The 20,546-nt window shown below is 42.5% G+C and overlaps 1 protein-coding gene across 3 annotated transcripts in view; it reads left to right on the top strand.

Moving 5' to 3' along the window:
- The window catches only part of LOC145350903 (ribosomal protein S6 kinase alpha-2), a 332,432-nt gene that overhangs the window by 114,922 nt on the left and 196,964 nt on the right, over window positions 1-20,546 (top strand). For 2 of the 3 annotated variants that reach the window (XM_080200346.1, XM_080200347.1), the window contains exon 1: window positions 19,031-19,158. The exons of the other annotated variant lie outside the window; for it this stretch is intronic. In XM_080200346.1, coding sequence (XP_080056472.1) covers window positions 19,060-19,158 — 99 coding nt within the window. In that variant the 5' untranslated portion in view covers window positions 19,031-19,059. Of the gene's footprint in view, window positions 1-19,030; window positions 19,159-20,546 lie in introns of those variants that run through there. 3 annotated transcript variants of the gene reach the window in all.

Below are 20,546 nucleotides of genomic sequence, written 5' to 3' on the forward strand. Positions count from 1 at the left end.
ATAACCGATCGTGCAACTATGCAAGATAACTGATGAGGATCACTGCTGATGTTGTACCACAGACAGCAGACTATTTTTGTTCCTTTTCTGTCTCTTTACTTCTCCCAAAGGCAGTGATCCCCTCCTTGTGCTGCTGTTCCAGCAGTATTGTGTACCCAGATTGGGCGGCATGGTACCACAGTGGTTAGCACTGCTGCTTCACAGCTCCAGGGACCTGGGTTCGATTCCTGGCTTGGGTCACTGTCTGTTTGGAGTTTGCACATTCTCCTCATGTCTGCGTGGGTTTCCTCTGGGTGCCCCAGTTTCCTCCCACAGTCCAAAGGTGTGCAGGTTAGGTTGATTGGCCATGCTAAAAAAAATTGCCCCTTAGAATCCTCAGATGCGTAGATTAGAGGGATTAGTGGATAAATATGTAGGGATATGGGGGTAGGTCCTGGGTGGGATTGTGGTCGGTGCAGACTTGATGGGTTTAATGGCCTCTTTCTGCACTGTAGGGTTTCTATGTTTTCTATAAAGTCTTCACATGGAGGCTTCTCTGGTGCTAACTTTACATCAAGATAAGGGTCATGCTGAAAGGTTGCATATCCTGCCCATGGCAGATTTGATGGTGGGTGTGAGCAGGGTATCTAGAACAATTGGAAACCTGCTAAGGTAAAAGTACATGGCAAGTATCCCAATGGTGGGTTAATGGTAGGTTGGTCTTCCTGTTGGCTGGTGGTGTGTGGTACTGAAGGAAAGAAACTCCTCAACACCATTCTCAATCACTTGCATCTCTTGAACGCTCATTTAAACAGCTACCCACCAGTGTCTTGTCAGGCCTTCCAAACTTGTGTCGCATAGTGTGAAATCATGTCAGTGTAAAACTGGATTGGTGAACGGGGGTGTGAGCAAGGCAGCTCTTAGATCGCCAGGTCTTTGAGGTAAATGCAACAAAACCTTTCTGTCAGCATGCTGTGCTGTTGATGCGCTGTCCACAACTCTGCCAGGGCAGACCAGTTTCTGCCCTCCATCTCCATGCTGAGCTGGCCTTCGTGAACAATACCATGCTTCTGTGCCCATGGACCCCCTGTGTCACCAAGTGGGATCAGTATTGCTCCTGGGGTTGGAGAGCACAGGGATCTCCTTTCTCCTGGTACCACACAGCAATGTCTATCTGGAAAGCACTATGCCAAGAGACTCATGCAGCCACTGTACAGAGATTGACGTTTGACTGGGTAACTGGGGCTGGAGTGTGAGGTGGTGTGGGGGAGGTGTGTCCTGCCGGAAACAAGGAGGACAATTTGTAAGAAGGGTAGTGGAAGGAGGGGAAAGGGTGTGGGCTCATGATGGCAGGCAGAGGGACAAGTAGGTGGATGAAGGTGACAAATAATGGAAGGCAGAGGGAAGACTGAGAGGAGGGAAACTGGACCCTGACAAGGCTGCATGAAAAGCTCACAAACAAGGGAGTCAAAGGGATACCACATTGTTTACTGGAAGACTGCAGATGTAGTGGGTAGAGGTATGAGGGGGGAATGGGTGCCTCAAGGTAATGGGCTTGGTGGGAGGGTGATTGAATCAAGGAACAAGCTTCGGCTTGAGGCAACTAACCTTTTCCTTAGGGTTGCTTACATTCTGCACAGTCTGGTGAAGACAGCTGGGCTGGGAGAGAGTGTTATGAATGTATTGGGCTGGTGTTTAAACATGGCAGCGGGAACTTTGAACCTGCCAGCTGAGGGCAGGCAGATGCTGGCCTTCTCGGAGAGTCGGAGGTGAGCTTGTCTTGCGCAATTAATGAGGTTCCAGGCACAAAATCTGTTGTAGGATCCTGCCATTCCAGCCAGTGGGACAGGCACCACTCCAGCCTCCGGCCAATGCACTTAATCTCAGAAACAGAGAATTCCACCCAACAGTACAGATTGCAACTTTTACTGCCTATTTGAGCGAAATGGTTTGGAATGCATATGTTTTTAATGTTCCTTTTTCTCAGGCAGTATGTTTTTGGAAATATCTTTTACTGCATATTTCTCCTTTGCCCAGCGCATATCTGGTAAGGGACATGCCAGCTGCCAATGTTGGTTCCAACTGGTAAAAGCAGGGTTGGAGGGTGCTCTGAAATTATTCTTTCACTGTTTTCTTCCTATCCTTTTGCTAAAGGACTGCACAATCTTTATTTGATACCTTACCAACTGGTTCTATCAAATCTCCTGACTATTTATGGCACCTTATTTTGACCATAGATATTCACATTAATTAGACCATGTTCTGTGAAAGAAAATCATAAAGCTTGTCTTTGCAAACAAAGACAATAATGGGTTAAAGTGCTGTGTTTGATGGGAAACTCCAGGTTTATAAATTATTAGCCAGATATGATCAGTCATGGGCAGGAACATGGGTTTAAAGATATCATTAATACGAGTTGCAGGAAAGTCTTCACAATATACAAAGGCTGAAACCAGATAGTGTTGTTGTATCAAGACCTATGATTAACAAAATCAGTGCAATGACCTTCACTTAGCCATGAATACAAATGTTCTTTTGTTACAGTGAGATGGGACATGATTTTATAAAGACTAATAGTTTTGTATAGTAGGTTTATGTAACAACATGGCAGAATAGAGCTATGTAATATGACTGTGTAGAATAGCTGTATTCTGCAACCTCACTTTATGTTGGAAAATAAGATATCTTTGTCTGGAACAGCAATGGATCAAGGCTTCTCTCTAAGTAAAGAATTTTAATCTTGAAAATCAGGTTTTCTGTTTGTGAAAAAAATGATAGCAGTGGAGACCAACTCTTATTTCAAAGAGGTGAATGCTGATTCATCTACCTTCAAACGTAGGAGCTGCATTTTGCAGCACATGCTGACAACTCAGTCCTGCTCAGTAATTCTCCATTTCACCATAAATGATGGTGCTTTTTTTTTGGAGGGTTTTTTTTGATTATTGTGTATAATTCTTTATTCAGCTTGCTTCTCAGTTGGTCTTATTCGCCGTATAATTTCTTTCTTGGGAAGTGTTATTTTTGTGCAAATGTCTCAGAGCTATTTGATAACTGGTTTTTAAAAAAATGTCAGCAATAAAGACATCATTGGTGCAATGAAAAATATTCTAGTTCTATTTTCAGATTGGATGCCAGATGTGCAGTATGCATGGATCAACATGTACGATAAAGACTAATGTAGCAGGAAATACCTGTGGCTGCTCTTATAACTGATCCCTGAGTCTGCCTATATAAATGGACAAATAACACAGGGATAAATAACTCATTGGGTGGAAGGTACAGGAGGGAGAGTCACATTCACTGAAGGTAATAGGAAGGAGAGTCACATTCACTGAGGGTAATAGGAGGGAAACGTACAGTCAGGAATGAAAAGGTTAATGGTAGAAGCATTCATGGAGAGAAAATTAATAAATTAATTGGCAAGCTGCTTTAATTAGAGACATGAAGTGATGAGATTATATAAAACAGGGAATTCTGCATGCCTGACCGTGCTTCACACACCAGGGATTAATTTCAGAACTTTGTGTGGCACATCATTTCCATTAGGTGAAGTATATGGGTTTTTAATTGCTATTTGCACAAAATGTCCAATGAACGTTCCCAGGGGTCAGTAAAGGTTGGGAACAGTTATCTTATCGAGTGTGGCAATGAAAAGATATTAAAAAACGCTAGAGGACAGGGGGGCAGAGATGAATATGGTGGCCATTGCTAAGGAGAAGGATGTAGGAATGTAGAAAGATCTGAAGCTGGATAAATCATCTGGACCAGATGGACTACACCCCAGAGTTCTGAAGGAGATAGCTGAAGAGAAAATGGAGGCAATAGAGGTGATCTTTCAGGAATCATTGGAGTCAGGGAGAGCCCCAGAGGACTGGAAAATTGCTAATGTAACATCCCTATTTAAGAACGAAAGGAGGCAAAAGATGGAAATTAGAGGCCAGTTAGCCTGACCTTGGTCGCTGGTAAGGTTTTAAAGTCCATTATTAGGATTGAGATTTTGGGATACTTGGAAATGCATTGTAAAAATGAGGCAACATCAGCATGGTTTCATCAAGAGGAGGCAAATCTGTTAGAATTTTTTGAGGAGAGAACGAGCAGGTTAGACAAAGAAGTGGACGTTATATACTTGAATTTCCAGAAAGCCTTTGACAAGGTGCCGCAGAGGAGTCTGCTGCATAAGATAAGAGTCCATGGTGTTAGAGGCAAGGAACTAGCATGGATAGAAGATTGGCTGACTGGCAGAATGCAGAAAATGAGGATAAAAGTGTCCTTTTCAGGATGGCAGCTGGTGACTAGTGAAGTTCCGCAGGGGTCAATATTGGGACCACAACATGTCGCTTTGTACATCAATGATCTAGATGGAGGAACTGAGGGTATTGAGGCTAAGTTTGCAGGTGGCCCAAAGATAGGTGGAGAGTTAAGTAGTATTGAGGAGGTGGGGAAGCTGCAGAAGGAAGTGGACAAGTTAGTAGAGTGGGAAAAGAAGTGGCAGCTGAAATACAATGTGGAAAAGTGTGAGGTTATATACTAGGAAGAATAGAGGTGTATTCTATTTTCGAAGAGGGGAGAGAATTCGGAAATTGGAAGTACAAAGGGACTTGGCAGTCCTAGTTCAGGATTGTTTTAAGGTTAACTTGCAGGTTGAATTGATAGCTAGGAAAGCAAATACAATGTTGGCATTCAATATGAGAGGACTAGAATACAAAAGCAGGGATGTATTGCTGATGCTTTATAAGGTTCTGGTCAGATCACATTTGGAATATTGTGAGGAATTTTGGGCCCTAAGGAAAGATGTGCTGGCCCTGGAGAGAATCCAGAAGAGGTTCATAAGAATGATCCCAGGAATGAAAAGCTTGACGTATGAGGAGCATTTGAGGACTCAGCTCTGTACTCGATGGTGTTTAGAAGGATGAGGGAGGATCTCATTGAAACTTACAGAATACTGAAAGGCCTGGATAGAGCAGATGTGACGAATATGTTTCCATTTGCAGGAGAGACCAGAATCTGAAGGCACAACCTCAGAATAAAAGGGACCTCCAGAATAATGTGGACCTCCTGAACATGAAGATGGAACTCCGGGTGCGCTCCGAGACGAGAAGTGGGCCTCCTGAGAAAGAGGATGGAACTGTGGGAACATTCTGAGGCTGAAAGGTGGACATCCTCTAGCACACCAAATCTGGATTCACTGCTGTAATGTTCTGGAATGCAAGGTTGTGGCAGCTTCTACGCTGAACTCCCCAGGAAGCCATAGGCATGATTCAGATGAGCTCCAACATCTGCATCCCATGCTTTTCCAAATGTGTTTCAACCTTTAGAACTGAGATAAGGAGGAATTTCGACAGCCAGAGGGTGGTGAATCTATGGAATTCATTGCCACAGAAGGCTGTGGAGGTCAGATCATTGAGTGTATCTAAGTCACTAATAGATAGGTTCTTTATTGGTAAGGGGATCAAAGGTTACAGGGAAAATGCAGGAGAATGGGATTGAGAAATTTATCAGCCATTACTGAATGGCCTAATTCTGTTTCTATATCTTATGGTCTGATGATCTTTTGGACAAAAGGTGCAAAAGGCTAAGGCATTGAAAAGATGTGGAGGTGCATATGAGAAGAGAAAATCCAAAACAGAGGAAATAATCCTGCAACAACTCGAGGTCTGAAATAAAAACAATTATAGATTGGCCTTCATAGTGCCCCTATTTTCAGCGTTATGGGCATCATTCGGGGAACAGAATGTGCCTGTCCTCACCATAATTACTGTGCTGGTGCCAGCCAAGGTGGGTTGGAAAATGCATCAGGTGGCGGCATTAAAGTAATTTGTATTCTGTTAATGGGGTGCACATGAAGGCCCAAACCTCCCTCACCCCCACCCCATGCCAGATTCTACTCAATGCTGGTGGGAAAACAGTTTGGCATGAAACATGTTTGGAAAAACATGAGGTGCAGATGTTGGGGCTCATCTGAATCATGCCGATAGCTTCCTGGGGAGTTCAGCATAGAAGCTGCCATAAACTTGCATCCTGGAACATCACAGCAGTGAATCCAGATTTGGTGTGCTAGAGGATGTCCACCCTTCAGCCTCAGAATGTTCCCACAGTTCCATCCTCTTTCTCACAAGGTCCACATTCTTTCTTTAATTCTGGGTCAGTGATGTTGAGCACCTTTTCAATACAGTACCTGGATACACTGGTAGACAATGCATCATCAGGCCTGCCCCTCCACCGAAGACTGTGCAAAACACTCAGGTGCATAATTAATGAAGTTGGCAGTGGAAGATTTGGCATGTCCTTCCACCAGCAGGAAACACTCTACATTCCTGCCCCTGAACTTAGCCCCAAAACGGGAGAATTCTGCCCGATATTTCGAGATCCCGTACTTTGGAACTGAAGAAGATTCATATTGGACTTGAAATGTTAACTCGTTAACTCTGTCTCATTCTCCATGATACTGTTGAATTTTTCCAGCATTTTCTGATTTTATTTCTGTGTACAAATCATTCAGCCATTTTCGGTATGTAGCATTCTCTAAGTCCTTACCTCGGTCCATTGCTGCCGAGCTTGGATGAATTGGTATCTGTGCAACCTTTTCCCCCGCCATGGTTGCAGCATACTCATACCTGGTGATGCACACCTTCCTCAATGCTGTCCTCTGAAATTCACCATCCCTGAGCTATACTTACAAGTGTGAGATTAAAAGCACCCCATTCTTTACCAGTACTGTCCTGCTTTTCTGGATCTTATAGTAAGTAGCCTCACACTCACCTGATGAAGGAGCGGTGCTCTGAAAGCTTGTGCTACCAAATAAACCTGTTGGACTCTAACCTAGTGTTGTGAGGATACTTAATGTACCAACCCCAGTCCAACACTGGCAACTCCATCTCTTGATCTTATGTTTCATTCCCATGCCTGGGTTGATAATAGACCGAGTAAAACACCATGCAGAGTTGTGGTAAGGGGTGGGAAAGTCAGAGGTGCATAGTTATGCCATGTGAAGTTTGTAAACCAGAAGAGATTGTGGGACAAGAGTGCAGCAGAATGTGAGAAAATCGTTAGGTAGGAACATATTATCAGTTCAGCTCAGTATCTCGTCACTGGCCATTGCCTCAGCTAAGGCTCCTCCAGTCATACATCAATGAAGATGTGAATAGGGAGGGTATCTGTCCCCAGTCTTCAGCTCTGAGCCAGCTAGTCCTCAAAAGGGAGGGACATTTTGTCGGTTAGTATGATGAAATGTGTTCAGGAAATGTGGTATTCTGTGCAGGCTGTGAGTGTGAGGCTTGCAGCAGTTTAGTTTGTAAGAATGAGGTGAGGTTAGGAGTGAATTGTATTGCTAGAGATACTGGTAGGTAAGCAACATGGATTTTAGTGAATTGTGCAGTGTGTGGGCCCAGTGACTCAGTTAGAAGGATATGACATTTGAAAATGAATGTGATGACCTTGACTGCTCATGTGAGATCATTGCACTTTTTAAGGCATTGCATTCAGGTCAGAATTGTTGACATTGATATCTGTGGCTATTGGCTCCCGATCTCTTGTAAATGCTTGTCTGGCCCCATGTAAACGCAAGACGTTGCTCGAACTGTTCATCTCTTGCACCAGGGCCTCAGGTGCTGCCTCTCAAAACCTGTGAAGTTGCTTTGCCATATTGCACCATCTCCACTTTCCTTGGGGGTCAGACACACTGTTACAATAACTTTCAGTATCTGCGGGAGTTAGAACCCAGCTCCTCTGCAGGCTAGCTATAAATACTGCTAACCTCATACAATTACATGGAGCTCCTGCTAGGGTCTGCAGCCACTCAAACAATGTGGTACAGTGCTGGGCTGTGTGGCACTATCATTTCAATTAGCAGAAAACAGAACGTTTGTGTGCTGGCTATGTTGCTTCAAATGGGTGCAGCCTAAACACAAAATTCTTAAAAGCACAGTGTAATCACCTTATTAAATGACAAAAAGACTGACTGATATCCCAAACATCCTTTCCTTCATTAGGAAAGGTCTAAAACAAGAGAAACAACCCATCTTCCTTTCACTTAGATTAGATTACTCAGTCTCACAATACCAACTCCCTACTGGAAACAATTACAATTACTGAAGGTGGTGTTCAGAGTCAGTTAGATGTCCAGGAAAAGGAATGAGATGCTTATTCACAAGACGTTGCCTGGGCTGGAGCATTTCAGCTATGGAGAGAAGCCGGTTAGGCTGGGGTTGTTCTCCTTAGGGTTGAGAAGGCTGAGGGGGTACTGATTGAGATGTACAAGGTTATTAGGTATATAGACAGGAAGGTGTTTTTCTCCTTAGTAGAGGAGTCAATAACCAGGAGGCATAGATTTAACCAGAGATTTAGCGAGGATTTGTGGAAAAGCTTTTTTTACCCAGGTGACTATCTGGAACTCACTGCCTGAAAAGCTGGTGGAGGCAGAGACCCTTAAAACTTTCAAGAAGCATGTGGATGAGCACTTAATCCATTTCTTTGTATGCTATGACGTTTCAATTGCTGGAAAATGGAATAAGAATACATGGCCAGCGCAGACAAGATAGGCCAAAGGACCTCTTTTTTTGTTCTGTAAAACTCTGACTCTGTGTTTCCGATCCTTGTGTTCACCTTGGTTGGAATAATGTTGTAGATTAAAGAAAGGAAGATCAGAGTTTGGTGGGGATCTAGTGAGAGAGGAGGGTATGTGCAGTATCAAAGTGCTGAGTGGTGAAGTCAGAGTGCAGTAGAGAAGGGGTTAAATTGGTGAAACACAAGGCATGAGAACAAGTTTGGGAGGGAGAGTTAAACTGGTGAACACGGGGAAGTGGGAGCAGAATTGCAGTGTTATGATGATGAGATAGGTGGGTGAGTGCTGGAATTAAACAGTGAGACATTGAGATGACAGCAGGATTAGGGACCTTTAAAATGGTGAGGTCAGTGGTGAGTCTCCCAGTTAAAATGCTGAGACACAGAAATGTCAAAGGGGGTTTGGGACTGGGACTGAATATGGTGAGATCAAGATCATAACAAATATTAATTTGTGAGCTACAGTAAGCTGTATTGCCTTGATATAAACTGAAATTAGCACAAAAATGATTTTCTAAAAAGCTAATAATCTGTAATATTTGAATTATTAATATTGCACTCATTGAGAATGTTGCATTGGAGGCATCCCTTCCAATGGTGAAAAGTATTAAATAATTAAGTGCATCATTCACTCTGAATAGGGTGTTATATCAAACTGTTAACATTTAATGCTCCGATAATTTTCTTTAATGCGCTGTTTCATCTTAAAACTGGAGCACATTTTCTTTTCACAAGGTCTTTCCTGAATTGGTGATTTGCCTGTAACTGAACAGATTATGACAAGTGGCTGGCCGTTTGAAAATTTTGAACATTTTAAAAACTTAGCATCATACGATTTTTCATACAATTGTTTTCATATGATTTCATAAAAAGTACATGAAGTCATATGTGATGACGCGTACTAAGGAGGGAGTCATAAATTCATCATATAATGAGAAAAATGACGCATGCTGAAAAAGAGAATGAAATGGCCAATTAAAGCAGAGAAGAAAGATGCATAGAAAACAATATACACTGAGAATAACATCCACCAAGCAGGGAGTTACATATAGAGTAGTTTACATAAAAGAGAACATTCACTGCGAAGGCATTTGCAAAGTAAATTATTTGTGAATAGATGTTTTAAACTGAGAATAGTAACAGATTACTAGCATTAGTTTTCCTGAAGCTAAGTGGATGGTGACATCGTCATTCCTCATCATTACAAAAACGTTGGAGCTGAACTAAACTGAAGGAAATAGTGAAACAAGAAATATGGCAGAAAAGAATTAACAAAGATCATAAGAAACTCTGTACTGCATGAGAAAATCTGGGTGTGGTCACAATGATTGTGAAATTGAAGCATCAAGATAGAATCAGTGGCTAATGTAAGGGGATAACTTGCATTGATAAACTGGAGACCATGATTTCAACTGTTGTGATTGGCAATCTCAAGCGATCAATCTAACTAATTAATGGGGCAGAAACAAAACAATGTATTTCTAGAAAGAAGTATTGATGATGAGAACTGAGATTAAAAGTGGGGAACATGTATTTTTCAGTGAAGAAATTGGACACTATACTATTTGGACATGAGACAAACAAATCTCACAGTTGGCACTTGCTTTGAAGTTTGTTGTTTAAGATTCTAGGGCTTGTACCTTGGGCTAACAACTCAGCGAGAGTTGGGAGTGCAGGTGGAAGAGGAAATGATATATCACGGTGTAAGGAGAGAGGGAATGATTACTATGTGTGCGTGCATGCAGTCGGGGAATGGTGTTGATTTCAGTGTACAGTGATGGACGGGAGGGGGATTTTACTGAGTTTTTTATCACACTTTTACAAACTCCTTTTCAAACAAATTTTCATATTTATATTATGTATTTCATATTGATCTATAATATACAAACTTTATTAATTAGGTTCTGAATGTTGTTATGCTGCTATATTGCTATTTTGCTGTTGCTGGCTTCTGGAGTCACGTTAATTTTCAGATGTTTAAATGGAGTCACATTGAAAATATTTTGGGAAACAAAGAACTACAGAACGATACAATCCAATTCTATCCTGCATAATGGACAAAGCTCAACAATGTGATGGTGTATCACAGTGGCATTCACATATCACCCCATAACTGTTTGGACCTACAGGAGTGCCTTGGCTGTACACTTATCTATGTGATAGGATCAGTATGCACCAAGTGTGCTCCAGCTGATGTTGTTTTCAGCTGTCATCCGTCACAGGGCCAACTGTGTGCTTCTCCAAACAATTCTCCCTTATGGCGTGCAGCAGGCCATGCGGCTGCTTGTGGTATTGGATCAATGAAGGATTGGTATTGCCCTGCTGCACTCATCATGGATGCAATCTCCTGTCACATGCTAAGGCCATTATGCTCCTGTGTCCAAGGGAGAGGTGGTTAAGGGAAACACTGATGTAGAAAATTGGTGAACGAAAGTTATCAAATAAAAAGGTAATATTACAGTGCCTGTTTTCTGAATCACTGCCACCACGGAAAACCTTGGATTGTGCGGCACAGAGGATGTCATCAAAACAATTTTGCCAAATACTTCTTCCATCTGTGCACATGTGGGAAATCTTCCCCGTTTTACTATCACTACATTCAGCCTTCTGCATAACTGAACCATACAACACTCTTACTATAGTCAAGCTTCTTTACTGTGATAGAGTGTGAACGTTGGATTTTGCTTGAACAGATTGTGTCTCACACACCAGTGTCCGTTTAGCTAGAAAGCATTCACAGTGGCTGCCGATTCCTTTCATGGTGCTCTCAGATTGCAGTAAATTAAGGTGATCTACAGAAATCAGTAATCCTGTTCCAAAAGAAGCTGCTTCCAAGTAAGGCTAGCAATCTTAAAAAAAACAATGAATGCGGCAAACCTTTTCTATGAAATCAACAACCTTTGACCTTGTTTTTGTGACAAACATGAGAATCCAGAACAAATCAAACACCCTTATTCATGAGCTTTGTTCCTAATTTGTACATGCATAATTCTCACTGGCAGGCTTCACATGGTGATTATGGTGATGAGTAATGTGATGGCTGTCAGCCTATTTGGTTTCTACTTTGAGTCTGTTGGGAGTACAATAGCTCAGTGAAAAAAAAGTGTCAATGTCAGCAGATAGCCTGTGTACACAATGCAATGGCACATGTAGAAGAATGTAAACATTTCACCCATTTCTTTCAACTCATTTCTGAACATTATGAGGAGTCACAAGAAGAGAACTATCAGATGGAATAGAAACAGGAGTTTGGATGGTAAATGTCTGGAAGTATTAACAGTTAAATAACGTAGTTTTACTGCCTCTGTAGGCAGGAATTCTTCAACCTTGCTCTTGGCCGGGATCCTCCAGTCCCGCTGCAGTGGGGTTTTGGCTGAGTGTCAATTTTCTGTTCTCGCTGGCAGTGATGGCAGGGTGTACAAGACGGGAGAATTCTGGCCCACTGGTGTCTTATTTTAAAAAAGAAATCTGAAATCCCCATTAGAATCATAGAAACCCTACAGTGCAGGAAGAGGCTAATCGGCCCATCGAGTCTGCACTGACCACAATCCCGCCCAGGCCCTATCCCCATATATTTTATCCACTAATCCCTATAACCTATGAATCCTGAGACAGTAAGGGACAATTTATCATGGCCAGTTAACCTAACCAGCACATCTTTGGACCATGGGAAGAAACCGGAGCACCCGGAGGGAGCCCTTGCAGAGACGGGAAGAATGTGCAAACTCCACACAGACAGTGACCCAAGCGGGATTCAAACCCAGGTCTCTGGAGCTGTGAAGCAGCAGTGCTAACCACTGGGCTACCATGCCGCCCAGTTATTTACTAAGAGAATAAAGCTGCAATGTTTCATGGTTTAAAATGGAAGATTTCTTTTTCTCAATTTTTTTTATTTTACTTGACTCAAACTAAGCAAATATTACATATTATTTTAGATAGCCTTCTATACTCTAACATCCAGAAGAAAATAAGTTAAACATGAATAACAGACAAATTGTGGTTGATTTTAAACTATAAATTGCTCATGAAATGGCAGGTAGAGTTAAGATATTCTTGCAGATTCACTCAACAGTTCACTCAGCCTAAATTCTATCACTCTCAATCAGAAAGTCCTTCAAAACTCTCTTCTTCACAAAGCATTTCAGCCTCTCTTCTAGGACTTCGCCTGAACCCTAGCACAACCAACCTAAGTCCCACAGGCTTGTTTTCACCAACAGTGTTTGCAGAGCCTCTTCAACTCGGGCTGTATAGCATACATGCACCAATGTTCTCTTCAAGTAACAGAAGCAGTTACGCAATTGGATTGGCCATTCTAAATTGCCCTTAGCATCAGGGAAATTAGCTAGGGTAAATGCTACTGCCCAAGGCCTACCTCTGGAAATGACAGGCCCAACTCCATCCTGTCCAGCCTCCTTGGAACCTGAATACAAGAGGCAGGAGGCTCCTTAATGGAGATGGGTTTGGAGAGTCGGAAACTTTCCTGACTCCCGATACCCATCTCCTTTATGAAAATCTGGCCTGAGGAGATAGATTCCCATCTCTGCAGTGTTGCTGGGTCAAAATCACAATTGAACGGCAATATGGGGGAACCATGGACTCCAACACTTCTCCGAGGCAAGTAGGGATGGAAAATAAATATGTGCAAAACAAATAGTGCCCATGTTTCGAGAATATATGTCCATTTGTTTTGAATTGTGCTGATAATTCCTAAATGTCACTCTTAGCCAAGCTTATAGTTGAGGCAAAAGGAATGAGAGTTTGAGTATATGTAAGTGAAAATATTCCACGCAAGAAATCTTGGGGGACAATCTAATTACCTGACTGAAGCTACCAAGAGGAAAGAGCCTCTGACTGGTTTAGATTGAAAGAAGATTGAAATTACTCCTCAGAGGCTGGCGTCCCTTCACCAGATTCCCTTTATTTACAAACTCAATTCCATTCCTAAGACTGCTTCAGGTACAAAGTCAGAATCTGGAATGTCAGTAGCCCTGAGCCTCCTCAATATAAATATATTGGTGAGATTGAGGAATCATTATCTCAATCAGGGAACTCATACTCCAAGAGGCCAACTTCATGGGCCTTGTTGAGGTCATTACAAAAATAAAGAACATGGATATATAGAAGGAAAAAACAATCTTGAAGTTATTTTGAGATGCATTACAATCAAGTAATTATTTTGTGAAGTACTAACACTTTGAACATGCATGTAAAAGCATCAGGTTCTCTATGCAGGAATTCAGAGAAGGGGAACTGATAGAAAATATTTCCACTTGTGGGAATGAGCAAGAAGGGGACAGAGACCAAGGATTTTCACTCAAAATACCATGGGAGAAGAAAGATTTTTGGAATGAAGACTATGAGGCTTTGGGATGCTCCATTAACGGAATTACAGAGACAGAAACTAAAACATCCTCTAAAGAGACTGGTTAAGGATTTGTAAACAAGGAACATAAAACAAGTTGAGGGAAGTGGGGTCACCAGAGAGAGTACCAGCTGTTCATGTCCTCTTTTTTGCAGTAATGTCTATAATTCTATGAACATTCTCATGATATATTATCCCAGGCAATAGTTTAGAGTCGGTGATACTGCCCGAGGAAGCAATCTTTGTTACCCATAGTAATGTTATTACATTTCATTAATACTTTACTCGCTATTCCTTTCTCAGATCGTGTTTCTGTTGTTGCTGTTTTACAGTTCTGCAGGAAATACTGTGCCCCTGACCCACTCTGTCCCTTAGTCTCCTTCACTTCCCCTCACTGCTCTAATCACAATTCTCCTGATTCCCAGCCCCCAGGGTGCAATACCCTGTGAGAAATCCCAACTACTGAGTCCGCTGCTGTTTGTGCAATCTGTCAGCTTGGTTCAGGTCTGTTGGCCTGTTTTGAAAGGTTTTTTTGATCAATATGTTTCCAGGTCACTGAGGAAGGATGCACTGCTGGGTCTGGTTCTGGAGAATGAGTTAGGTCAAGTGGGTCAAGTGTCAGTAGGGAGTGTATTTAGGGAACTGTGATCATGGTAACATAAAGTTTAGGTTGGCTATGGAAAAACATGGAACAATCCAAGGCAAAAATATACAACTGGAGGAGGGCCAATTTATGTGAGGGTTTGTTCGAGCTACATTGGAGTCAAAGATTAGTAGGCAAAACTGAAAATAGACGATGGAGCAGATGGTTCAGGTGAGGTTGAGGTTCATCCTCACAAGCAAATCCAGACCTCTCTGGATAGCAAAAGAGATGCAAAGTATGATGAAGCAGAACAAGGATGAATATGGCTGCTGTCAGGTTGACAACACAAGTGAAAACCAAACTGAATTTAAAAGATTCAGTGGATAAGTGAAAAAAGAAATGAGAGAGAAGAAACAAACAGCTAGCATAACAATGAAATCCAAAAGCCTTTTATAAATATAGAAGCAGATAAAGCATAATAAGAGGAGGGTGGGCTGATTGGGGACCAAGAGACGGATACAGGCAACAGAACTGAGGTACTAAATGAGCCCTTTGCATCTACCTGAGGAAGAAGATGATGCTCAAGTCACAGTGAACGTTAAAGTATTCGAGATACTGGATGGGCTAACAGCTGATAAAAAGAAGGTATTATAAAGGATGCTTGTACTTAAAGTGATAAGATTGGATGGAAGTAAGGGTGGAAATTGTATGGTTGCTGGCCATAATGTTCTAACTCTCTATAGAGAGACAAAAGTCTGAGGTCACATACCAACCAACTCAGGAACAGCTTCTTCCCAGCTGCCATCAGACTTTTGAATGGACCTATCTCGCAATAAGTTGATCTTGCTCTATGCCGTAGCTATGACTGTAAAATTACATTCTCCATTCTCTCCTTTCCTCCTTTATGTATGGTATGCTTTGTCTGTATAGCGCGCAAGAAACAATACTTTTCGCTGTATACTAATACATGTGACAATATTAAATCAAATCAAAGATATGGGCCAGGGTGGTGAGGAATGATGCCAGTGGACTGTAGAATTGCCCTTGTTACATTTTTGCTCATAAAAGGATATAAGGATAAACCCAACAACTCCAGGCCAGCCAGTTTAACTTGAATAGTGAAAAGAACTTGGAAGTGTTAATCCAGGACAAAATTAGCAGCCTATTGGACAAGTGTGGAATAATTAAGCTTCAGCCAGCATGTGGAAAATTATGCTTAACTACCTTGTTTGAGTTTTTGATGCGTTAATAAAGAGGGTTGATGAATTTAGTACGGTTGAAATGGTGTACACAGATTTCCAAAAGGCATTTGATAAAATGCCACATTATAGGCTTTCCTCTAAAACTAAAGTCTACAGAATAAGAACAGTGGCAGCATAGACTGGAAGTTGGCTAAATGATGAAGAACAGGGAGTGAATAGTTGATTTTCAGGCTGGAGGAAAGAATACAGTGATGTTCTCCATTGTTTATAACTAGGACCATTGCTATTCTTGACAAATGCTAATGCAACTTTAAAAGGGCTACAGGAGTAGAGAGTTCTAGAGATAAATGTGCATAAATAGTTGAAAGTGGTTAATCAGCCTTATGGGATCCTAGGTTTACAAATAGAAGCAGAGTACAAAAGCAAGAAAATTATGATGAACATTAATAAAACACTGGTTTCGCCTCAACTAGAGTATTATGTCCAATTCTGATCACTGCACTTTCGGGAGGGTGTGAATGCTTCAGAAAAGATGCAGAAACATATAAAGGTAGTAGGGTTGATATAGCACGGTAGGGATAGAATAAGGGAGGTAGCATTAGTGCAAGGCTGCTAGGATGAGTGCAAGGCTGGTGGGGTTAGTATAAAGGTAGGGATAGTATAAGGGAAGTAAGGTCAGAATAAGGGTGGTCGGGTTAGTATAAAGTGGGTGAGATTAGTATAGGGGTAGTAGGCTTAATATGAAGATAATAGGGTTAGTGAAAGGGTAGTAGCATTAGAGTAACCCTACTACATTTGTACTAAGTAGGGTTAGTTGAAATGTGGTAGGATTAGTATGATGGTTGTAAGGATAGTAGGTTACCCTACTATGGTTAATATAAGGACAGTGGGGTTAATATCAGGGCAGTACCTTTAGTATAAATTTAGTAGGGTTAGTATAAGGATAGTAGGGTTAGCATAAGGGTAGTATTGTTAGTATGAAGGAAGTAGGGTTAGGAAAAGGGTAGTATTGTTAATATTTAGAAAGTCGGATTAGTTCTAAGGTAGTTGGACTAACATGGGGTAGTAGGATTATTATGAAGGAAGTAGAGTTAGTATAAATAGTAGTAAATTTATCATAAGGGTAGTAAGGTTAGTATGAAGAAAGTACAGTTATTATAAGGGGCGATAGCCAGAAGAAACTAGTTGAAGGTGATTGGGAAACAAAGCAATGGTGACATGAGGATTTTGTGTCAGGAGCAACTGCTTATGATCTTGAATACAGTGCCTGCGAGTGTGGTACCGCAGATAGAATTGGGAATTAAACTAATAGCTGAAGAGAGAGATTTGTAGACCTAAAGGGGAAAGCTGGGTAGTGGGACAGGTTGAATTGCTACAGTGGACATGGATATGCTGGGCTAAATGACCTTTGTGCTGTAACCATTCTATGATTCCATGGTATGTCAAGTCCAATACAGATTAGTTCTGATTGAAGTGCTAAATTTAGTGTTGTTCATATGCAACCAAAGTTCAAACCAAAGTATAAGGAAATGGAAAGAGAAGTCAGGCTTGTTATTAGTGTCATTGACAGGGGAACTCTTTCTAGCTTTGGGTTCATGGTGCACATTAATGGGCAGTAAGGCTGATACTAATAACAGCTAGGAAAATGGGTGTTACATCCATTGCTACCAGAAACATAGAGACTGTTGATGATAAGAACGTTTAGAATTGGAGCAGGAGTGGGCCAGTTGACCCTTCAAATCTGCTTCACCATTCAGTAAGATCACAGCTGATCTTCACCCTTAACTCTATCTCATGGTATTCCCATCAGTTATTGGTGCAATTTCACTGAATTACCAGGAGTTACTGGTGGAACCCAAACTCTTAACAATATAACATTTGTAGATGCCAACAACCAGATGTCATGTGGCAGACACAAATTCTAGGCCGAAACTCCAATATTGAGAGTGCAGCGCTGATGGATTAAAGGTTAAATGGAGACCTTGTTTGCCCTCTTTGAGGGATAATTAAAGGTGCCCTGGCATCTATTCAAAGCAAAACAGGCAAATTCTCAAATTTCCAGCCACATCTTTCAAGTTACGACAATGCCCAGGTTTGATTGTGTGGCACTTTGGGTTGTCTTGAGGTTGTAAACGGTGTTATATTAATGCAAGTATTGTTGGTGTTTAAGTCCTGGGGTGGAGATTGAAGGCAGTGAGCTGTTCCTTTTATTAATACTGACTGGGTCACCCTCCCTTTACTCAAATTCACTGAGCACATCAGACAGCAGAAACCTGCCACCCATGTTGTATCGTTGCCAGCTTGCCAAGTTGCTACCCTATTGAGTTCATTTATTTAGCAGTTTTAGAAGGAAACTCCAAATAAAGTTGAACATATAAACTAAAATTGTTGTTCACTGCCAACTGAATTCCTTTGTTAAGAAGGGTAACAGGATATCTGGTTTGGAACAGTGAGGGTGGGTTGTTGACTAGGCTGGGATTATCACAAACTGGCAAATAAATGTATTTCTTCGCCGAATGATTCTGATCACATTTATTTCCCTGAGTTTTTAATCACAGCAAGTACTGAGTGTAAACTCCACCCCCCCCCCCACCCACAACCCCCGCCACCGCCTTGAATGTATTATGGAGCACCGATTCTGGGGAACACTGAGATTACTTTTTTGCTATTTCGCCGTGGGGGGAGGCGGGCGGGGAATAAGTACAGGTAGTGGGGTTTGTGGCGATAAAGTGAAGAATGAGCTGCAGAAGGGAGAGTCAGCCGTTTGCAGCAGGAACATTTGCTGCTTGTATCCAGCGCTGGGCAGACGATGAGTCTCTCCTCCCCGGGACCACCTCTTTCCTCACAGGCGTTGACCACTCGCTCAGAGAGGAGGTCCACGTTGCTGTGCGAGCGAGGTGGGGAAATGTCTTTTCGAGGTCCCAGCGGACTGGAGGAGCGCTCCGCTAACACACCAGGCAGAGATACAGTTGGGGTGGGGGAGCTGTCATCTGACATGTGGCTGTGCCGTGCTGCTGCCAGCCTTTGCTGAGGGATTGAACGGGGAGCACAGGCACCGGGAGGAGGTGGAGAGGAAGTGAGTGGCTCAGACTGGAGTGGGCGCCAGGCTAGTGCAGAAGACAGCAGCAGCTTCCCCCTCCTCAGCGCTGCTGGACGGAGAAGATGCAGCGCTCAGCTATTCACACCCATTGTTCAGAGAGCCCTTACCTTTCCCCAGAGCCACTCAGCTGGGTGACACACCGCTTTTAGAGCTGAATCGGATTCCGGCTCCACTGTACACGGACTGGGCTGGGGGGGGGGGGAGGTGGCGGCGAGAATTGGTAAAGTTCCTCCTGGACTGAGCATTCCTTCAAATCGGGAGCAGAAAGGAAGCGATGGACATGAGCGTGAAAAAATTCACAGTGCGACGGTTCTTCTCTGTTTACCTGCGCAAGAAATCCCGTTCAAAGAGCTCTAGTTTGAGCAGATATGAGGTTGGTATCCGGATGAATGGGAAGAAAATGGCTTTGGTTGCTGATTTCTGCTGGTGAAGTTCTATCGTTGGATAAAACAATTAAAACATAACAAGAGGGAGAGGGATGGTGTGTGATGATTGGGGATGAGTGCGAATATGTACATACTGTTGGTGTATTAGAATCTCTCTAGTTGGCTGAATTTGGAAAGCTAGGGACAAACAAGTTATAATAACGTAAATAAAAACTGGCCAGAAACCACTGATAGTTTGCTAGAATTTCATTTGCAAAGCAGCCTCCCAGAGGCACCTGCCAGCCCTTTGAGGATATATATATATATGGGTGCTTCGGGGTTATCTGCGGGACCCTCATTCATGTCCCAGTATGATTGTTTCTTAGCGTCTGCTGCGTTTTGAATTATTGATAAATAAGTTGACCGCGGGAATCTCCAAGCCACGCTTAATAATTGTTTAAAAATACACCCAGAAGTTAGGACATTGAAGTGTTTATTTTCATAAACAACAGAATAACTGTTTCAGGTTTTCTGTCTTGTGTCTCACCCCAGAGAGAGATACACCCACTATTGCTAGCCCAGTGATTGGAACAAGTGTAGGAACTGCAGAGCTGCACAGACAGGGCGATTGTGTGACTGCAGTCGGAAGGGCCAGTGTACAATTGATTCCATTTCGGTTCAGCGCAGCCAGTGTACAGCAGGTGAACATAGACTGCAGTGTTGGATGTGCGGTGAGCAGATTGAGTTCGTTCGAAGCGAAAATCCCAACAAAGAGGCATCCAGGGCCGGGAAATTCATTCTGTCGCTTCCTTTGTAGATTTGAAATCAAATCTCCAGCAGCCGTCCCTCCTCCTGCTATCTCTCCCCTCTGCATAACAGCTCGCTCATGCTCACAATCTAAACAAAACCCTTTGTGTGGAGACAGGAAATATCTTCACCCCTCTTCAGAATATGCCTGCACTGGCTAGATATATGATACCCGACATGGAGGCACACCACAATAATGCAGAATCAGGTCACTGGTGTTCCTTTCAACTGCTGCCTCACAAGACCTTAAACTGTTTAATTTCTCTTCCAATTTACTCCCCTCCTCTCCTGACAGCACCAGCTGATGCTGGTACCACTCCCCTGGCATCAGCAATCCCAGTCCAATGCCGGCATCCCCACATCATGATCAGCAACTCTCGCCAGTGACTCAATCTTGCTGTGCACACTAATTTCCAGTAGGCTAATCAACTGCAGAAAACATCTCAACTCAACTTGAGCTTTTTTCCTAGCCGACCCCCAGAAATCCATTCCTTCAGTATGATTCCCTTTGGGAGTAATCCTCTTTCCTGCTGATTTATTTATGTTGCTTCCTCCCTGGCTGCCACACCACAATCCAGGAGTGTTGAGG

This window comes from Carcharhinus amblyrhynchos, chromosome 12, assembly GCF_965287045.1.
Source record: "Carcharhinus amblyrhynchos chromosome 12, sCarAmb.v2.hapA, whole genome shotgun sequence".
NCBI classification, from domain to species: Eukaryota; Metazoa; Chordata; class Chondrichthyes; order Carcharhiniformes; family Carcharhinidae; genus Carcharhinus; species Carcharhinus amblyrhynchos.